Raw genomic sequence first — 22,074 nt, 5'->3', positions numbered from 1 at the left:
TTTCTAAGTCACATACCACTCTGACATATTGCCTGGCTGAACTTCTCAAATGATGACAGTAGGCAAAGGGAGCATGGCAGCAGATGACAATGGCAGATTCAGCAACCGCAGGACACCGTTTTTTTTGGTAGAACAAAACAAGCAATGATGGCAGAGTCTGACATGCACAGAAAATGTGGGTGGATACCAGAGTTGGGATAATAACTGTGGCTGTGGAAACCAATCTTAAACAGGAGTATGACTGACAGCATGTAGAGACTGATTGTGCCAGATTCCCTTTCACCTGCTGATGACCAAGCAGCTCCTGTAATGATTTGCCTGCAGTTTAAATACTGCAAACCCTGTTTGACCTTGATTAATCTTAACTACTGGTATGTGGCTTTTTTTTTTGCAAAATTTTAAACCCAAAATGGTACCAGAGTGTGGCAACTTATTGCAAATTACCAGAAGAAAGCAATGGTCAAGTATTGTACTCTATCTTCATGCACATGGCAATAATAAACCGAAGCAAACCTAACTGCACTAAGCAACACCTTCATCACATAAAATGCAGCAGGTCAAAAGGCGAGCACTGTATCATCTGAAATTAAATTTATGATGGGCAACAAATTGCGTTTTATTTTTGAAACAAAAATCTGTTTACCCAGTTCCCAGAATTAATTTCTTCAATCTGCTTTAAAAAAAATCCTTGATTTATTTTGCTGCCAAATTGGTCATAAATAGGCATTCAAAATGAATGGACAATAGAAAACTGATAACATTGTCAAATTGATATCATTACAGTGAAAAAAGTTGCAAATAATTGAGTATTTTGGGTATTGCGTTAGGTATAAATGAAAAATTACATTATTCATAAATAATGAGCACTTGCTTTCTGTTTAACTTTAATCTCTTATCTTCAACAGAAGGAAAGTTATCCAAGAAGCACAGACTAAGCAGACTAGCTAATGAAAGCATTGCAACCCATCCAAAGTGAAAGCATGATAATAATGGAATAAATTTGAATGCCACTAAACAAATAAATTTGAAATTTGATTTTAAAATTTAGACACACAGCACGGAAACAGGCCATTTCAGCCCACGAGTCCATGCTGCCCAATTGACCTACAACCCGCTGTATATTTTTGAAAGATGGGAGGATACCAGAGCCTCCGGGGAAAACCTATGCAGACATGGGGAAAACATACCAACTCCTTACAGACAAGCGCAAAACAACGGTTATGCACTTTTATCTTTGCTCTATAAAGGACACTGTTTGACCGGCTGAGATTCTCGAGCTTTGTGTTTTTATTTCAACCATGGTGTCTGCAGATTTTCATGTTTTACTCCTTACAGACAGCATTAGATTCGAACCCCAGTCCTGATCGCTGACACTGTAACAGGGTTGTGCTAAGCACTATGCCAACTGTGCTGTAAAATAATGAATTGTTTATACAAACATGCATCAATATTTATAGCAATCACTATTCACCTTAAGTTTGTCATGAGATGTGTAAGGAGCTTCTGGAGCATAAATTCTGAAGATATCAGCCAAACAGCATGCCACAAGTAGCCGTACATCTTTGTTGGGGTTCCTAAGAAAGAATTCTGAAGCCAAATGCAAGGCTAATGGAAGATATTGTTGTTTTTCATCTTCAGAGTCCTGGTCCATGTCCATGAATGTTTTAACCACCATCTGTACAGTAATAATGAACACAATGTCAAGGTCCTGTTTCCAAATTAAGTAAAAATTATTAGCTGAATAATTGAGGGAAATTGAAAGTGGAAACTGTTAAAATTCTAATTACACACATTTGTTCTTGCAATTTTAAATCTTTATCATAATGCAAGAGAAAAATTTAGAATGAATGAGATTCAAATATAAATTTAAGATGAAGAAACACATACTTTAAAAATCAGAGCATCCTACTGTGTTATATCCACCAAAAATTCCACACAAATCACTATGTTCATGACATTAGTCAGCACCTTTCCTATTAATCCGAGATTTCAAATGTCAATTTTCTCTTTTTAATAATTACTGTATTTCTCAGTGTAGAAGGTGGTATTTGAACCTTAAATATGTCACCCCAAAGCCAGGGGTCATCTTATATGCCATGTATAAAATCTGAACCTTAATATCCTGTGGTTTAGAGTGGCTCCCATGGCGATGGAGAACAACATAAAACACTTACATAACTCCTATGGTCCCAGCACAATCTTTTTTGACTGAAACTTAAATTTGCAAAGCTGGATTAATAGTAATGTTATATTAAAACAATAATAATGTATTATAAACCTGTTTAACATACCTTAAAATAACAGCAGAGCAAATTAAGCTAACAGTTGCCATTTGCAACCGCTGATGAACAGTAAATGATTAGCCAGGATCCCAGGGTGCATTCTGTTTACACTGCCTCATCGGGCCAATCATAATAAATCTTGCAGTGACCAGTTACCAGTAATTTTAAACATTTACTTTTGCTATTTAAAGAAAGGGTTTCTTGGAAAAGCTCAAGTTTTCACTAATGTGCAATAAAGAGGCACTTCACACTGGCCGATATGAGAGAAGCACGTAGCAGACATGGGTCCGTGAGCAGTCTCAAAATAGATATGTTGGTTGTATCAAGAAATAAAATACATTTTGTGCTTAAGTGGGCCAAAGACAACCAAGAGCTTAACTTCAAAGTCACTGCTTCACGGTGTCGTTGTTTTATGAAGAAGTTATCTAGTACTGAGCCAGAAAACTAAAATAGCACCGAAATTACCAGATCTTTCCATTAAAATTACTACTATCCATCACCTCATAATACAACGCAAGAAACATGATCATCTATTAAGCAACACTGGAAGCATGGATGAAACATCTATGAACTTGGTGAGTAAAAGGACTACTGGGGCAGTAATCTCTCAGCGCTAAGTGCCAGACTTGGGGTAAGCTGACACAGTGAGTACAGCTCAAAAACTGCATTTTAAGTGAAATTCTGGGGTTTGTCTTATATACCTAGTCGCCTTGTATGCCGACATATATAGTTTGGGTTATAAATGCAATGAGAAAACCAAAAAAACCTTGCGTTGATAATACAGACCCATCTGAAAACAGGGCAGGACAGAATATTAAATATTCCTGTAGACAACAGGAAAAATAGGGAAAGAGTTAAGGAGGTAATATAGTTGTGTTAAATAGTGGAGAGTGATGTCAAATCTGCATCTAAAACAGAATACAGAAAGCCAATTCCAAGCTTTGACATTGAATACAGTCCCTAGCCATAAGCGGCATAATTTCACTTTTATCCCAATTTATTTTATAACATAACAATTACAGCACGGAAACAGGCCATTAGGCCCTTCTAGTCCGCACCGAACCAAACACCCCTTTCTAGTCCCACCTCCCTGCACAATGCCCATAACCCTCCATCTTCTTCTCATCCATATACCTGTCCAACCTTTTCTTAAATAATACAATTGACTCCGCCGCCACTATTTCTCCCAGAAGATCATTCCACACGTCTACCACTCTCTGAGTAAAGAAGTTCCCCCTCATGTTACCTCTAAACCTCTGCCCCTTCATTCTTAACTCATGTCCTCTTGTTTTAATCTTTCCTCCTCTTAATGGAAATAGTCTATCCACATCCACTCTGTCTATCCCTTTCATAATCTTAAATACTTCTATCAAATTCCCTCTCAACCTTCTACGCTCCAAAGAATAAAGACCAAATCTGTCCAATCTCTCCCTATATTCTAGATGCTTAAACCCAGGTAACATTCTGGTAAACCTTCTCTGCACTCTCTCCACTCTGTTTATATCCTTCCTATAATTAGGCGACCAGAACTGCACACAGAACTCCAAATTAGGCCGCACCAACGTCTTATACAATCTCAACATCACCTCCCAACTCCTATATTCCATGCAATGATTGATAAAGGCCAGCATACTAAAAGCCTTCTTCACCACCCTATTCACGTGAGTTTCTACCTTCAGGGAACGATGTACCGTTACTCCTAAATCTTTCTGCTCTTCTATATTCCTCAATGCTCTCCCATTTACCACGTATGTCCTATTCTGATTCTTCTTACCAAAATGAAGCACCTCACACTTATCAGCATTAAATTCCATCTGCCATTTTTCAGCCCACTTTTCTAAGCAGCCCAAATCCCTCTGCAATCCTTGAAAACCTTCTTCATTATCCACTATTCCACCTATCTTAGTATCGTCTGCATATTTACTAATCCAATTCACCACCCCATCATCTAGACCATTAATGTATATAACGAACAACAATGGGCCCAATACAGATCCTTGAGGCACACCACTGGTCACCGGCCTCCAACCTGACAGACAATTATCCACTACCGCTCTCTGGCCTCTCCCTTTCAGCCAATGTTCAATCCATTTGACTATCTTAAAATTTATACCTAAAGACTGCACCTTCCTAACTAACCTTCCATGTGGTACCTTATCGAAGGCCTTACTGAAGTCCATATAGACAACATCCACTGCGCTACCCTCATCCACATTCCTAGTCACCTCTTCAAAAAATTCAATCAGATTGGTCAAACACGACCTTCCTCCCACAAATCCATGTTGAGTGCTCCTGATCAGACCCTGTCTATCCAGATGTTTATAAGTACTATCTCTAAGAATTTTATCCATTAATTTACCTACCACAGACGTCAAACTTGCAGGTCGATAGTTGCCAGGCTTCCTCCTTGAACCCTTTTTAAATAACGGAACCACATGCGCAATGCGCCAATCCTCCGGCACTATCCCCATATCTAATGACATTTGGAAAATTACCGCCAGAGCCTCTGCTATTTCCTCCTTCACTTCTCTCAATGTCCTGGGGAAGATCCCGTCTGGTCCCGGAGACTTATCCACCTTTATATTCTTCAAAAGCCTTAAAAACTACACCTTTTGTAATCTCTATATTCCCCATATTTACCCAATTTGCTTTTTTTTATCTCACATCTCCCAATATCCTTCTCCTTAGTGAATACCGAAGAAAAGCAACTGTTCAATATCTCCCCCATTTCTCTAGGTTCCACACACAGTTTTCCGCTCTGATTTTCTAAGGGACCAATTTTGTCTCTAGCTTTCCTCTTACCATTAACATATTTGTAGAACTCTTTTGGATTAGTTTTCACCCTGCTTGCCATAGTTTTCTCGTACCTTCTTTTAGCTTTCCTAATTCCTCTCTTAAGATTCCTCTTACATTCAATGTATCTTTCAAACATCTCCTTAACTCCATGCTTCTTATATCTAATGTACGCCTCCCTTTTTCTTCGAACCAAGTTTCCAATATTCCTTGAAAACCACGGCTCTCTCAAACCTTTTGCCCCTCCTTTTAACCTAACAAGAACATAAAACTTTTGCACTCTCAAAATATGATCTTTAAAAGACTTCCATCTCTCTACTACATCCTGCCCATAAAACAAATTGTCCCAATGCATACCCTGCAAGTCCTTTCGCATCTCCTCAAATCTAGCTTTTTCCCAATCAAAAACCTCAATCCTTGGCCCTGATTTCTCTCTTTCTATAATGACATTGAAGCTGATGGCATTATGATCACTGGACCCAAAGTGCTCGCCAACACTAACCTCCGTCACTTGACCCATCCCATTTGCCAACAGTAGATCTAACACTGCTCCTTCTCTGGTCGGCACCTCTACATATTGTTGTAAAAAACTATCTTGCACACATTTCACAAACTCTAACCCATCCAGTCCTTTCACAGAATGTGTTTCCCAATCTATATGTGGAAAATTAAAATCTCCCATAATTACAACCCTGTGCTTATCACAAATATCTACTATCTCCCTACAGATTTGCTCCTCTAGGTCTCGGTCCCCTCCGGGTGGTCTATAATACACCCCTACAAGTGTAACCTCTCCTTTCCTACTCCTCAGTTCCACCCAAATAGCCTCCGTGGATGTGCCCTCTAATCTATCCTTCCTAGGCACCGCTGTAATATTTTCCCTGACAAGCAATGCAACCCCACCTCCTCTTGCCCCTCCGACTCTATCACACCTAAAACAACGAAACCCAGGGATATTCAGTTGCCAATCACATCCCTCCTGCAACCATGTCTCACTAATCGCTACCACATCATACTTCCAAGTATCAATCCACACCTTCAGCTCATCCACCTTTTTTTACAATACTCCTGGCATTAAAATATATGAATTTCAGAGATTTCCCAATTTTTAATCCCTGTTTTCCCTCATCTGAGACTTTCCCAAATTCTTCCATTTTTGAATACAATTTCTAAAATGAAGTTACAAGCTCTGTCATATATATTAATACATCATCTGCAAATAAATTAACTTTATATTCCTCTTGGTTAACCCTGAACCCCTTAATGTCTGGATCTCACCAAATGGTTCTATAGCCAAGATAAATTATTCTAAACTTGAAAGGACAGGGAAAGAGTAATGACTCAGATGGCAGCATCACATTGAATCTGTGGAAAATTAAAGAGTTGAATCCACTCAATCCACTGAAGTGAGGCAACTTCAACCTCACCAACTTAAAACAGTTGTGCCACGATTTCAACAGCATGTCAACTTCACCAAAATGAACACACTGGATCCATGTCCCTAGTGCATACAAGGATGCACCTTGTCCCCATCTTAATTAATTGGACAGCATATCTGTCCTGCTGACCCCAGCGTAAAGACCACTGGTAAAATGAATTAAATCAGTTCACAGGGAGATCAGAACTTGAACAGGGCAAGGGTCGGTGGGGTGAACCACAGCAGTGCAATAGGACTGCTTTGAGACCACATTCTGGAGCTGCTTCAGGGAGGCAGACATCCACAATGGTCATGTAAACATCAAGCAGTACACGAGGTCAGTGACTGGCAACATCAGCAAGTATATTAAGGAGGTCACAGAGATCAAATGCTTCACATCTAGGGCTAACCAGAAACCATGATTGGATGCAGAGATCTGGGCACTTCTCAGGTTGTGATGCTGCCTTCAGGATCAAAGGCAAGATGGCACAAAGATACTCACTGAAATGGAGAAACTACTCTATGAAGGAAGTGTGTATAAATTAATTTCAAAAATGTATTTTTTATTGATGAGTGAGGGCCCAAGCCAGGTTTGCATAAATCTATAGTCAGATTTAGTCATAACAATTGAACAACTCTGGTCAGATCTACAGGGAAGTTTGTTGGCTACTATCAATGCCAGGTAATAGATTGGTCCACTATAATTTTCTCCATCAGCTGTACTTTACCTCATCCCACAGAAATTACACCAATATAAACCTAAGTTATCAGAGATGTACTTTCGCTGTGGTTTAAATTGCCTTCTTACTTGGCTCTGCACAAAGGCAAGACCCTACTGGTATGATCTTTGTGACATCCTAACAAGATCACAGGAGTCACCTATCCAGTAGAACCAGACCTTTGGGAACTTTGTAAGTGTTGATAGATCACTAACTAATTTACAAATTAAATTTACAGTAATTACCTTAAGTGTGGCCAGGAAATGCATAACCGTAACATGGAAATCTGACTCCCACCTCCTTATTGATAAATGGTCCTCAGAAATGGACAGCTGCATTCCATTTGAAAAGGCCACAGTCTTAGGAGGATCTAACACCTTCCTAAAATTCTGGCAGCTTTATTTAGAACATATAGGTACCTCACTGGCGCCACCACAGGGTTATAATCGCAACTGACTAGCCAGCAGACCTCAAGATTTTAACATTGTGATACCATCATGTTTCTGTGTTTTACTGTAAGCACTGACGATGGAATTTTATTTTTTGCCCCGTTTAATTGGACTTGTACAGAGGGAAGGAGGGATGGGTTTTCTTGGCATTTTGTATTTTGTATGGTTGTTGTTAAGTATATTTAAAATGATATTATAGAAAAAAGATGGCACTAAGATGAGCCAGGACTGAACTCTTCCATGAAATCTGAAAACAAATCATGGGTACCCACAGAAGATCTGAAGACAGCTGTGCAACACTGGCAACACGAGGTGCATGTGGCAAGGGATCAAGACTATAACAGATCACAACCTTGCAAGTTAAAGAAAATAACGTCTTCCTTCGGGACAGACTCAACATCTTCATAGCATGGTTTGATGAGAAGAACAGACTGATGTCAAAGAAAGCCCCATGTCCCTCTGATGAACAGGTCCCCTCAATAGCTGAATTAAGGGGAGAAGAACCCTCTCCAAGGTTAACCCACACAAAGTAGCAGGACCAGACAACACACCTCAATGGTATAACGAGCTCCCGTTTAATTTAGCGTGAGTATCACTTTAAGGGCTACTACTGGCTGCAATCATTCACAACTGTGGAGAGACTGGGGGACAACAACTAGTACAGACTTTACCCAAAGTTGATACTCTGGAGGAAGAAAAAGAACATTTGTTGCTTTATCCAGGGACACAGGTGGAACAGCTTTTTCATTATTGACCACCAACCATCTCAAGGAACAGAGGTGTAGTGAAATGGATAATTCAGCTGATTCTCTCTGTCAGAGGAATTATTAAACCATTGTGAAAAGGAAAGGTCACTTTGATTGACCTGTATCTGGGAACCTGGAAGCAAGAGAATTGCTGCATCAGACCTTGACCAAAGTAATGGTCATTTCAACTGACCCATACCTGGGTTTTTTCCAAAATCACACATTTCATTTCCCCTGTGCAAGGAAAAGGAGAGTTGTGACAATCGTTCATCTGAAAAGACATTTCTCAGCAAGAAACTTAACAAGGATTCGTAAGTTTTCAGCAGTCCAGTCACTCAGTCTCTCCCACCTCCTTCATGATTACTTCTGTGCATTAGGATTTCGAAGACTGAACTTTGGAATTACTTTCCAGAATTATGCCTAAGCTGTCATAGTTTAAGTATTCCACACTCACATAAGTATATTAGCTCAATTGCTGGGTTTGATTTAACTATTGTGCTATATTATTAGTTGGTATCAATAAAGATATTGTTTTAAAAGTAAAACAGTAAAAATGTTGGTGAATTTCTATTACTGCTGTTCTGCAATGCAACAGTGGGTGCTGAAGGACTGTCAACCAACTGACATCATGGACATCTTCAACAAGTTACTGCAGCAGACCATTGTCTCCATGGGTTTCAAGACAGCCACCTTCATCCCAGTATCAAAGAGGGCGACAGTAAAGGACTCAACTACCGGCCGTGTCACTGACCTTCATTATTATGAAATGCTTTGAATGTCTGGTGATGGAACACATCAGGGTGCACCTACCAGAAACACTGGACCCATTTCAATTTGCCAATAGAAGAAACCATTTCAATGGTGCTGCTGTTGCTTTGTCCCTCCAATCTGTTCTCGCTCAACCTGCACTTTGTTTAACAGATACATGGAAACAGTCACCAAAGTCTCAATATCAGTATGGTTTCTGTTTTTTTTTACTCCAGTGTATGATCACATTTTTTTTTAAAAACACACATGATTTTTGCTTGAAGAAGGCTAGCAAAATCATTGAGGACCCTAACACCCTGGACACAGCATCTTTCAGTAACTCCTGTCGGGAAAGAGATGCAGGAGTAACAAAGCCAGAATCACCAGGCTGAAAAACAGTTTTTTCCCCCGCAGGCAGAGACTGCTGAACCACTGAAATAAAGTGTTCATACGAACCCTCTGAGACTTACCTTTTATTAAACAATATTGATTTATTTTTATTTATTTACATAGATATATATATATCTCTATATACATACTGCATGTGTATCATTTGTCTGTATGTGTTATGTTTGTATGCGTTTTTGCTCCAAGGACCAGAGAACGCTGCTTTGTTGGGTTGTACTTGCACATTAAAATTATACAAGGCCCTGCAAAACAACCTGAAGAAAGCAAATGCAATTCATTTCACGAGGAATAGTATACAAGAGCAGGGATGTAATGTTGAGGATTAACAAAGCACTGGTGTATTGGAATATTGTGAGCCATTTTGGGCTCTTCATTTAAGAAAGGATATGCTGACATTGGAGAGAGTTCAGGGAAGTTTCACAAGGATGATTCCGGGAATGAAAGTTATCGTATAAGGAGTATTTGACTCCTGTACTCATTGGAATTCTCCACCTGGAGGACAATGCCTCAGACGCCAAGCTGTTGTTCGTCGACTTTGGCTCAGTGTTTAATATAATCATTTCCCAGAAGCTGGTGGAGAAGCTAGGACTTAACAATCTCTCTGTAACTGGATTCCAGACATATGAAAGAACAATCTGTGTGGGTTGGCTGCAGAACGTCGAGCGCTGTCATACTGAGCACGGAAGGACCTCACGGCTCTGTGCTCAGATGACTCCTGATCACGCAACTGACCCACGATTGCATCTTCAGATCCAGCTTCTACAGTTATCAAGCTTGCAGATGACACAACAGTAGTTAACCTCATCAGCAACAACAATAATTCACACTAGAGAAGAGAAAAAAAATATCATGATATGATGTGAGAATAACATCCAGTCTCAACATGGACAAGACGATGATTATGGACTTCAGGAGGAGCAGGAACCACACTCCATTACACATTAATAACTTGGTAGTGGAGAGCACAGTGTTCCTCAGAGTCCAATTAATAAGTGACCCATCCTGGACATACAACATCTCTTCATTTGACAGGAAGGCACAACAGTGATTGCACTTCCTGAGAAGACTGAAGCGGGCAAGGCTACTGCCCATCATCATGTCGACTTGCTCAGTTGAGAGCATCTTGGATGGCTGTGTCACAGTGTGATACATCGAGAGCATCCGCAGGACCATAAGATCAGCAGAGTGGATCATTCAGGTTTGATCCAACTTTTCTTAAACTGGAGAGAAATACATTAATTATATGAACAATTAAAAATATACACAACAACTTAATTACTTCAACTTTGATCTACACAACAAAACATCTCATGAAATTTACAACTATGGAAAAAAGTGGAAAGACTTATTGAAAGATTGATATTTCCTTTCAAAGTTTAGTCATCTGAAATCACCTTGCAATTAATAATGCAATTTTAATGCAGTTCACGATTCCTTAAATATCATGCAATAAAAGCACAAGGTTTGTCAATTTTTGCTTAAAACCATAAGACAGGAGCAGAATTAAGCTATTCAGCCCATCCAGTCTGACATGTGATTCAAAAATGAGCCGATGCCTGTTCTCAATCAGCCCCACTGCCTGACCTTCTCCCCCAAACCTCTGATGCCCTGGCTAATCGAGAACTTATCAATCTCTGCCTTAAATACACTCAATAACCTGGCCTCCACAACCACCTGTGGCATCAAATTTCACAGCTTTACCACCCGTTGGCTGAAAAAAATTTTGAGAGTACAGATTTTGTATGTTCCTGTCAGATTAAAGGCGAGGTTAGTAGGCATAAGGAACATTGGTTTGAGGGATATTGGGGATCTGGTTCCAAAGAAGTCTGTAGCAGGTATAGGAAACATGAAGCTACACTTGAGTGTAAAAAAAAATGCAAGAAAAACCAGAATGAAATCAGGAAGGCTAAAAGACACGAGGTTGCTTTGGCAGACAATGTGAAGAAAATCCTAGGGGTTTCTACAGGTACAGTATATTAAAAGAAAAAGTTTAATAAGGGACAAAATTGGTCCCCTTGAAGATCAGAGTGGTCGTCTTTGTATGGAGCCAGAAAAGATCGGGGAGATCTTAAAAAAATTTTTAAAATCAGTATAAATTCATGAAACAGACAGTCATGGGAAGTAAGGAAAATAAGCAGCGAGATCATGAAACCCATACAGATTAAAGGTCTAACAAGGTCTCACAAAAACTTCCAGCCATTAGGTACTTATGGTGAAGTAGTGAACTGGATTCAACAATGACTGGACCGGAGAACCAGAGAGTAGTGGTAGATGATTGCTTCTCAGACTGGAGGTCTTTGACTAGTGGTGTGCCTCAGAGATCAGTGGTGGGACCATTGTTACATCATTTGCTCAATATTTGGAAGAAGATTCATGTAGAAAGGAATAAAACAAATTACCAATTACCAAAACTAATACTGACGCAAAATCAGTTAATCCCTTTTACAATAGATAACCTTTCCTTTAGAGAATGGGAGAAAAAAGGGATCAAAAGAATAGAAAATTGTTTTTCAGGAAATAAATTACTATCCTTTGAACAAATGAAGGATAAATATAATATAACTCAAGATCCTACTTGAAGGACAAATTGGGAAGCAGTCTGAGGTTACCAGAGGGAAGTAATTTTGAATATGTGATTACAGATACAATGATAATCAAAAAATTTATAACAAATATGTATATTAAACTTCAACAAAAGGAGAATGAGGAAACAAATGGTAAAACTACACAAAAATGGGAACAAGATTTAAACATAAAGATAAAGAAGGAAACATGGGAGAAGTTATGCTCTGGAACTATGAGAAATACAATAAACACGAGGTTACGTATGATACAATATAACTGGATACACAGCTATACGTTACACCTCAAAAGTTAAATAAATGGGACCCAACAGTATCTGACAGAAGTTTTCGTTGTAAAAAAGAAATGGGAACAACAATTCATGCAATCTGGACGTGTGAGAAAGTGAAAAAATTTTGGGAAGATCTAAACCAGATATTAAATAAAATTACAGAAAGCAATATACCAAAAAATCCAGAGATCTTCCTCCTAAGTAACATAAAAAACAAAGAATTTGGACTTGATTTGGATGGTGCACAAAAAAGATTTGTTATGATAGCTCTAGCCGTAGCAAAAAAATGTATTATGTCAGCCTGGAAATTAGAAGATAACTTGAGAATACAACAATGGTATATAGAAATGAATAAATGTATTCCATTAGAAAAAATAACATATAATTTAAGAAATAATATTGAAATATTTGAACAAATATGGGAGCCATACATGAAACACAATAGAGAAAACCTACCGGGGACATCTACCACCTAAAATAACGGAAGAAGGAAATGAAAAGAATTGACTCAGTGGAATTTCTTGTTTATTTTTATTGAGTGACATTGTTTGACTGGTTTAATGTATCTTAGATTCTGTACTTTAAATGAATGGGAGGGAAGGTAGGGAGGGTGGGATGGGAAGAGGGAGGGGGGGGAGAAAACGACACTGTATATATTTGAAAAGGAAAATGTATGCATCTTGGTCAATGTGGTTTATGGTGTGAAAAATAAAAAAATTTAAAAAAAGAATTCGCCTTTTGCACTCCTGCATCCTCTGCAGCCACACAGTCTCCCATCTGCTCCAGCAGCAAAGCAGAGCATCTAGTTCAAAACCTCCGATATGATCAGGTAACCAACTGTAGAAAATCTGACAATTTTCATAGAGCGAGCCCACACAACAGCCATGTTTTTTTTTTGAAATTTTTCTTTTTCTTTTCCAAAACATAGCATCACATCTGAAAACAATCCTTTTAATGTATTTACACTTTCTTTTAGTATAATTCACTTCTCAGATACAAATACTGTCAGTTTACTTGCAATTTCCTTCCCTCCGCCAGAACTTTGAAAATTAAATTAAAACAATTAAAGTGACAAAAACAGGTAAAAAGAAAAATTCAGCATACCGCCAGTTTTTCTAATCTACTTCCTTTCTTTGAGGTGCTTCACTGCTGTTGTGTTTATATATTTTGTTAACTTTTTAGAACTGTAGACTGTTGTTATAGCTGCTCACCAAAGTACTCTCGATAAGGTTGCCATATTTTGGCAAAAGTATCATATTTATTTTTTAAATTATGTTATTTACTCCGTGGACACACAATTGTGCATCTCCATGGACCATCAACTGCTAAGCAGGAGAAGTCGAACTTTCGGGTGATCGCGATACATTTTTTTTGCTATTGACAAGGCAGTATCTACAACTTAATTTGGAATTTAATGTTCTGCCCACTTTATCTTGGTTTCCCAATAAATACAGCTCCGGATCCAGTGGGAAGTCTGTTCCCGTAATCCTAGTTAATATATTAGATAATTCCAACCAAAAGGATCTCACCTTCACGCAGATCCACGTGGAGTGTTTAAAGGTACAAATTTCTAACCCCACACCTGAAGCACATTTCCAATATCTCTTATTTTTCTTTACGTAATTTTTGTGGTGTGAGATATAATTGGTGTAGGAAATTATATTGTTCCAATCTTAGCCTGGCGTTGATCACCAAATCTATACTTACCCTACATAAATTTGACCAACACTCTTCATCGATCATTATTGTCAATGATGCCTATGCATTATTCCCAAGTTCGAAGGACATGAGATGCCTATTCTCACAGCAGTCCTCAATAGGTCGAATCCCCTTTCAGTGACAAATATCCAGAATTTTGTTACCTAAATTCATAGGCATCAGTTCGTTACCTATTAAGGGTGCTTCTGGCAATATTACAATCTCTTTACTGATATAAACATTAATTTCCTTCCAGATTTTTACCAGATGTTTTAGGGTGGGGTTATCCATTCTTTTATTTATTAATTTGGTATTTGTTTTGTAAATGAAATCTTTTGCCACCCCATCCCCCATATTATATCCTCCTTTGTTAACCCATTTTGGTGGTTCACTTTCTTCAAATAAAGATGCGAAGAACTTCAACTGGGCTGCTAGGTAATATTTCCTAAACTCAGATAATCGTACCCCCTCCCCCCACCCCACAATTTATAATCCCATGTCAATTTTTCCATGGAGATCCTGGAGACTTTGCCATTCCACAGGAAAATTCTTATGCTGCCATTTAATATTTAAAAAATCTGTGGTAGATAAAATAGGAATGGATTGAAATATATACTGTAATTTTGGCAAGACCTTCGATTTGATACAGTTTACCCTGCCCATCAAAGTGATGGGCTGGCTTCTCTATCTGTTTAAATCATCTTCGATTTTTTCAGGGATAGAGCTATAATTGAGTTTGTACATGTTTCACAAATTTCTATCTGTTTATATTCCTAAGTATTTAAGACTACCTGATTGCCATTTGAAACAGCTCCCCTGCTTATATTTTTCAGAGTCCGAGACAGTCAGGGGCATAATCCTACTTTTTTCCTAATTTACTTTGTATCCAGAGATTATGCTGTAATCAGGGTGGCCTTCAATTTGGGCAATGATTCACTTGGTTCCATCAAGTGTAACAGCACATTGCTTTATTTTATGTTCAGCTTGGTCTACTTTGAATCCCCTCACAATAGCCATGTTAAAGAAAAAAAATTATTGTCATCAAAGGTAAAAGCTCTGCGCTTCTTTATAATTATACCTTTTTATGTACAACTAATGGGGAAGTTGATACTTCCATTAATGGCTCACCTGAAAACTGGGGTGCAAATGAAGTGGAATTTTTCACTTAGACATCAGTGACTTTAACGTAAGTACTTCAAGATCAGCTTATCAGTTTCTTGCAGTGGCAAAGTTACTTAAAAGCAACTAAGGTAATAAATGAAAGGTGCTAACAACCAGAGTGGAAAAGATAGGCTTGGAAATATGAAAATGGATTGCTCTGCCACTATCACTTTTCCTCCAACAGAATACAAGAGATTTTTCTATCCTTTTCTGAAAGTACATGTAACAATCAATGCAAGGAAATGAACAATAATTGTGCCAACATTTAGTAAATATAAGTGTAGCAGTCTGCCTAAATCCTGGACTCCATTTTCAACACATTGAGAATAACTACACGAAAGGATGCGAACAATTCATCATTCTTTCTCAAGGGCAATTAGGAATGGACAACAAACACTGCATTTCCAATGACATCCACATACTAAAAAATGAATTTTCTCAAGTATTGAAAAAGAATTTCAATTATGAGTGGACTAATGATATAGTGCAAGAGTAATAACTCGAGCCTCAGTGTACAACACGAAGGAGATGATCGTGGACTTTAGGGGGACCAAGAAACGACTACCATCCACTGCACATCAACGACTCCATAATGGATAGAGTAGAGATCACTAACTTTGTGGAGTTCACTTAACTACTGACCTATAACATAACATAACAATTACAGCACTGAAACAGGCCATAAGGCCCTTCTAGTCCGCACCGAACCAAACACCCCTTTCTTGTCCCACCTCCCTGCACAATGCCCATAACCCTCCATCTTCTTCTCATCCATATATCTGTCCAACCTTTTCTTAAATAATACAATTGACTCCGCCGCCACTATTTCTCCCGGAAGATCATTCCACACGTCTACCACTCTCTGAGTAAAGAAGTTCCCCCTCATGTTACCTCTAAACCTCTGCCCCTTAATTCTTAACTCATGTCCTCTTGTTTTAATCTTTCCTCCTCTTAACGGAAATAGTCTATCCACATCCACTCTGTCTATCCCTTTCATAATCTTAAATACTTCTATCAAATCCCCTCTCAACCTTCTACGCTCCAAAGAATAAAGACCTAATCTGTCCAATTACTCCCTATACTCTAGATGCTTAAACCCAGGTAACATTCTGGTAAACCTTCTCTGCACTCTCTCCACTCTGTTTATATCCTTCCTATAATTAGGCGACCAGAACTGCACACAGAACTCCAAATTAGGCTGCACCAACGTCTTATACAGTCTCAACATCAGCTCCCAACTCCTATATTCCATGCAATGATTCTTAAAGGCCAGCATACTAAAAGCCTTCTTCACCACCCTATTCACGTGAGTTTCTACCTTCAGGGAACGATGTACCGTTACTCCTAAATCTTTCTGCTCTTCTGTATTCCTCAATGCTCTCCCATTTACCACGTATGTCCTATTCTGATTCTTCTTACCAAAATGAAGCACCTCACACTTATCAGCATTAAATTCCATCTGCCATTTTTCAGCCCACTTTTCTAAGCAGCCCAAATCCCTCTGCAATCCTTGAAAACCTTCTTCATTATCCACTATTCCACCTATCTTAGTATCGTCTGCATATTTACTAATCCAATTCACCACCCCATCATCTAGACCATTAATGTATATAACGAACAACAATGGGCCCAATACAGATCCTTGAGGCACACCACTGGTCACCGGCCTCCAACCTGACAGACAATTATCCACTACCGCTCTCTGGCCTCTCCCTTTCAGCCAATGTTCAATCCATTTGACTATCTTAAAATTTATACCTAAAGACTGCATCTTCCTAACTAACCTTCCATGTGGTACCTTATCGAAGGCCTTACTGAAGTCCATATAGACAACATCCACTGCGCTACCCTCATCCACATTCCTAGTCACCTCTTCAAAAAATTCAATCAGATTGGTCAAACATGACCTTCCTCCCACAAATCCATGTTGAGTGCTCCTGATCAGACCCTGTCTATCCAGATGTTTATAAGTACTATCTCTAAGAATTTTATCCATTAATTTACCTACCACAGACGTCAAACTTACAGGCCGATAGTTGCCAGGCTTCCTCCTTGAACCCTTTTTAAATAACTGAACCACATGCGCAATGCGCCAATCCTCCGGCACTATCCCCATATCTAATGACATTTGGAAAATTACCGCCAGAGCCTCTGCTATTTCTTCCTTCACTTCTCTCAATGTCCTGGGGAAGATCCCGTCTGGTCCCGGAGACTTATCCACCTTTATATTCTTCAAAAGCCTTAAAAACTACACCTTTTGTAATCTCTATATTCCCCATATTTACCCAATTTGCTTTTTTTATCTCACATCTCCCAATATCCTTCTCCTTAGTGAATACCGAAGAAAAGCAACTGTTCAATATCTCCCCCATTTCTCTAGGTTCCACACACAGTTTTCCACTCTGATTTTCTAAGAGACCAATTTTGTCTCTAGCTTTCCTCTTACCATTAACATATTTGTAGAACTCTTTTGGATTAGTTTTCACCCCTCTTGCCATAGTTTTCTCGTACCTTCTTTTAGCTTTCCTAATTCCTCTCTTAAGATTCCTCTTACATTCAATGTATCTTTCAAACATCTCCTTAACTCCATGCTTCTTATATCTAATGTACGCCTCCCTTTTTCTTCGAACCAAGTTTCCAATATTCCTTGAAAACCACGGCTCTCTCAAACCTTTTGCCCCTCCTTTTAACCTAACAGGAACATAAAGCTTTTGCACTCTCAAAATCTGATCTTTAAAAGACTTCCATCTCTCTACTACATCCTGCCCATAAAACAAATTGTCCCAATGCACACCCTGCAAGTCCTTTCGCATCTCCTCAAATCTAGCTTTTCCCCAATCAAAAACCTCAATCCTTGGCCCTGATTTCTCTCTTTCCATAATGACATTGAAGCTGATGGCATTATGATCACTGGACCCAAAGTGCTCGCCAACACTAACCTCCGTCACTTGACCCATCCCATTTGCCAACAGTAGATCTAACACTGCTCCTTCTCTGGTCGGCACCTCTACATATTGTTGTAAAAAACTATCTTGCACACATTTCACAAACTCTAACCCATCCAGTCCTTTCACAGAATGTGTTTCCCAATCTATATGTGGAAAATTAAAATCTCTCATAATTACAACCCTGTGCTTATCACAAATATCTACTATCTCCCTACAGATTTGCTCCTCTAGATCTCGGTCCCCTCCGGGTGGTCTATAATACACCCCTACAAGTGTAACCTCTCCTTTCCTACTCCTCAGTTCCACCCAAATAGCCTCCGTGGATGTGCCCTCTAATCTATCCTTCCTAGGCACCGCTGTAATATTTTCCCTGACAAGCAATGCAACCCCACCTCCTCTTCCCCCTCCGACTCTATCACACCTAAAACAATGAAACCCAGGGATATTCAGTTGCCAATCACATCCCTCCTGCAACCATGTCTCACTAATCGCTACCACATCATACTTCCAAGTATCAATCCACACCTTCAGCTCATCCACCTTTTTTACAATACTCCTGGCATTAAAATATATGAATTTCAGAGATTTCCCAATTTTTAATCCCTGTTTTCCCTCATCTTTAATAACAACATTATTTACTTTTCCTGCCAATTGCCCTTCATCTTCTTCCAGAGCATTCCCCTTCTCTATCACCTGCCCATCCATATTCAAATACTTACTACAAACTTTCTTTGTTTGCATTCTAACCTTCTCCTTACTGCTCTGTACTATTTTGTTCCCTCCCCCCCAACCATTCTGGTTATGGTGGACACCAATCTCCTCACTTGTCAGGAATGTGCAATAGTGACTGCATTCCTGAGAAGACAAACCAGGCAAGGCTATCACCGATCATTACATCAACCTTTCCTGGCTAGCTGCATCACAGTGTGTAAGGTTGGTGCAGAGAAATAGATTAAAGTTCAATCTGCAGGACCATAAAAATGGCAGAGAGAATCACTGGAGTCTCCTCCTCCCACTCCCCCCACCCAATCAACATGATCTACTGGGATCACTGTCTAAAGAGGGCATTCAAAGTCATTGAGGATCCCTTCCACCCCACAAACACCATCTTTCAGCTGCTCCCATTGGGAAAGAGATACAGGGGAATCAGAGCCAGCACCTCCAGGCTGAGGAAAAGCTTCTTCCCACTGGCAGTGAGAATGATCTCATATTCATGAAAAAAGTCTATTTATGAATTTGTATATATGAATACATGTCTTGCATGTGTAGTGTTTGTCCGTGTGTGTATGTTATGTCTTGTGTGTCTGTGTATTTTGTACTGAGGATTGGAGAACGCTATTTTATCGGGTTGTACTTGTGCAATCAGATGAGAGTAGACGTGACTAACAAATATCTAACACTCAATGGGAATACCAAATAAATTGCCTTTCTTTGCAGACAAATGTATTTTTTTTTTATATAGAAGTTCTGAATATTTTATGAGCAAGATTAATAAGTCAACTGTCACGTTTTAGATTAAAGCAGAGAGCTGAAATAACCCATTAAACACTGATTAAGAATTGCAATACTTGAGCTCACATTCCTTTGCAGAAACATCTACCTTTTGTTATATTCAAAGTAATCCTTAACTAAATACTTTCACATTAAAAATTTCCCTGTGCTTTACTTATTATCTGCAACAGACTAGGAAGTAATCAATTTCTCCATTATACCACACTCCTCCAAAAGGCCCATGTAAATTAGCTTGTGTTAAACTTTGGCAAAAAAGATAGTACAGTATATTACCACCCCCCATCAATTATTATAATACAGGTACATGAGCCTTTATCCGAAACCCTTGGGGAACAGTGTGTTCCGAATTTCAGATTTTTCTGGATTTCGGAAAGCCCACCCGAATTGTGCTGCAGTATCCATCCAACCCACTACCAGTCGCCCAGCCCGCCTCCCCCAGATCGCTGGGCCCTCGGCCGCCTCTCCCCCAGATCGCTGGGCCCTCGGCCGCCTCTCCCCCAGATCGCTGGGCCCTCGGCCGCCTCTCCCCCAGATCGCTGGGCCCTCGGCCGCCTCTCCCCCAGATCGCTGGGCCCTCGGCCGCCTCTCCCCCAGATCGCTGGGCCCTCGGCCGCCTCTCCCCCAGATCGCTGGGCCCTCGGCCGCCTCTCCCCCAGATCGCTGGGCCCTCGGCCGCCTCTCCCCCAGATCGCTGGGCCCTCGGCCGCCTCTCCCCCAGATCGCTGGGCCCTCGGCCGCCTCTCCCCCAGATCGCTGGGCCCTCGGCCGCCTCTCCCCCAGATCGCTGGGCCCTCGGCCGCCTCTCCCCCAGATCGCTGGGCCCTCGGCCGCCTCTCCCCCAGATCGCTGGGCCCTCGGCCGCCTCTCCCCCAGATCGCTGGGCCCTCGGCCGCCTCTCCCCCAGATCGCTGGGCCCTCGGCCGCCTCTCCCCCAGATCGCTGGGCCCTCGGCCGCCTCTCCCCCAGATCGCTGGGCCCTCGGCCGCCTCTCCCCCAGATCGCTGGGCCCTCGGCCGCCTCTCCCCCAGATCGCTGGGCCCTCGGCCGCCTCTCCCCCAGATCGCTGGGCCCTCGGCCGCCTCTCCCCCAGATCGCTGGGCCCTCGGCCGCCTCTCCCCCAGATCGCTGGGCCCTCGGCCGCCTCTCCCCCAGATCGCTGGGCCCTCGGCCGCCTCTCCCCCAGATCGCTGGGCCCTCGGCCGCCTCTCCCCCAGATCGCTGGGCCCTCGGCCGCCTCTCCCCCAGATCGCTGGGCCCTCGGCCGCCTCTCCCCCAGATCGCTGGGCCCTCGGCCGCCTCTCCCCCAGATCGCTGGGCCCTCGGCCGCCTCTCCCCCAGATCGCTGGGCCCTCGGCCGCCTCTCCCCCAGATCGCTGGGCCCTCGGCCGCCTCTCCCCCAGATCGCTGGGCCCTCGGCCGCCTCTCCCCCAGATCGCTGGGCCCTCGGCCGCCTCTCCCCCAGATCGCTGGGCCCTCGGCCGCCTCTCCCCCAGATCGCTGGGCCCTCGGCCGCCTCTCCCCCAGATCGCTGGGCCCTCGGCCGCCTCTCCCCCAGATCGCTGGGCCCTCGGCCGCCTCTCCCCCAGATCGCTGGGCCCTCGGCCGCCTCTCCCCCAGATCGCTGGGCCCTCGGCCGCCTCTCCCCCAGATCGCTGGGCCCTCGGCCGCCTCTCCCCCAGATCGCTGGGCCCTCGGCCGCCTCTCCCCCAGATCGCTGGGCCCTCGGCCGCCTCTCCCCCAGATCGCTGGGCCCTCGGCCGCCTCTCCCCCAGATCGCTGGGCCCTCGGCCGCCTCTCCCCCAGATCGCTGGGCCCTCGGCCGCCTCTCCCCCAGATCGCTGGGCCCTCGGCCGCCTCTCCCCCAGATCGCTGGGCCCTCGGCCGCCTCTCCCCCAGATCGCTGGGCCCTCGGCCGCCTCTCCCCCAGATCGCTGGGCCCTCGGCCGCCTCTCCCCCAGATCGCTGGGCCCTCGGCCGCCTCTCCCCCAGATCGCTGGGCCCTCGGCCGCCTCTCCCCCAGATCGCTGGGCCCTCGGCCGCCTCTCCCCCAGATCGCTGGGCCCTCGGCCGCCTCTCCCCCAGATCGCTGGGCCCTCGGCCGCCTCTCCCCCAGATCGCTGGGCCCTCGGCCGCCTCTCCCCCAGATCGCTGGGCCCTCGGCCGCCTCTCCCCCAGATCGCTGGGCCCTCGGCCGCCTCTCCCCCAGATCGCTGGGCCCTCGGCCGCCTCTCCCCCAGATCGCTGGGCCCTCGGCCGCCTCTCCCCCAGATCGCTGGGCCCTCGGCCGCCTCTCCCCCAGATCGCTGGGCCCTCGGCCGCCTCTCCCCCAGATCGCTGGGC

At 42.3% G+C, this 22,074-nt stretch overlaps 1 protein-coding gene across 7 annotated transcripts in view; it reads right to left on the bottom strand.

Annotated features, from left to right (window-relative positions):
- pds5a (PDS5 cohesin associated factor A) overlaps positions 1-22,074 on the bottom strand; it is a 222,185-nt gene that overhangs the window by 173,053 nt on the left and 27,058 nt on the right. For all 7 annotated transcript variants that reach the window (XM_069924889.1, XM_069924887.1, XM_069924892.1 and 4 more), the window contains exon 3: positions 1,472-1,675. In XM_069924889.1, the coding sequence (XP_069780990.1) occupies positions 1,472-1,675 (204 nt within the window). The remainder of the gene's footprint in view (positions 1-1,471; positions 1,676-22,074) is intronic.

The sequence above is a fragment of the Narcine bancroftii genome, chromosome 3 (assembly GCF_036971445.1).
Source record: "Narcine bancroftii isolate sNarBan1 chromosome 3, sNarBan1.hap1, whole genome shotgun sequence".
NCBI classification, from domain to species: Eukaryota; Metazoa; Chordata; class Chondrichthyes; order Torpediniformes; family Narcinidae; genus Narcine; species Narcine bancroftii.
Note: the sequence above shows the minus strand (reverse complement) of the source record. Positions and strands in the feature narration are given on the sequence as shown.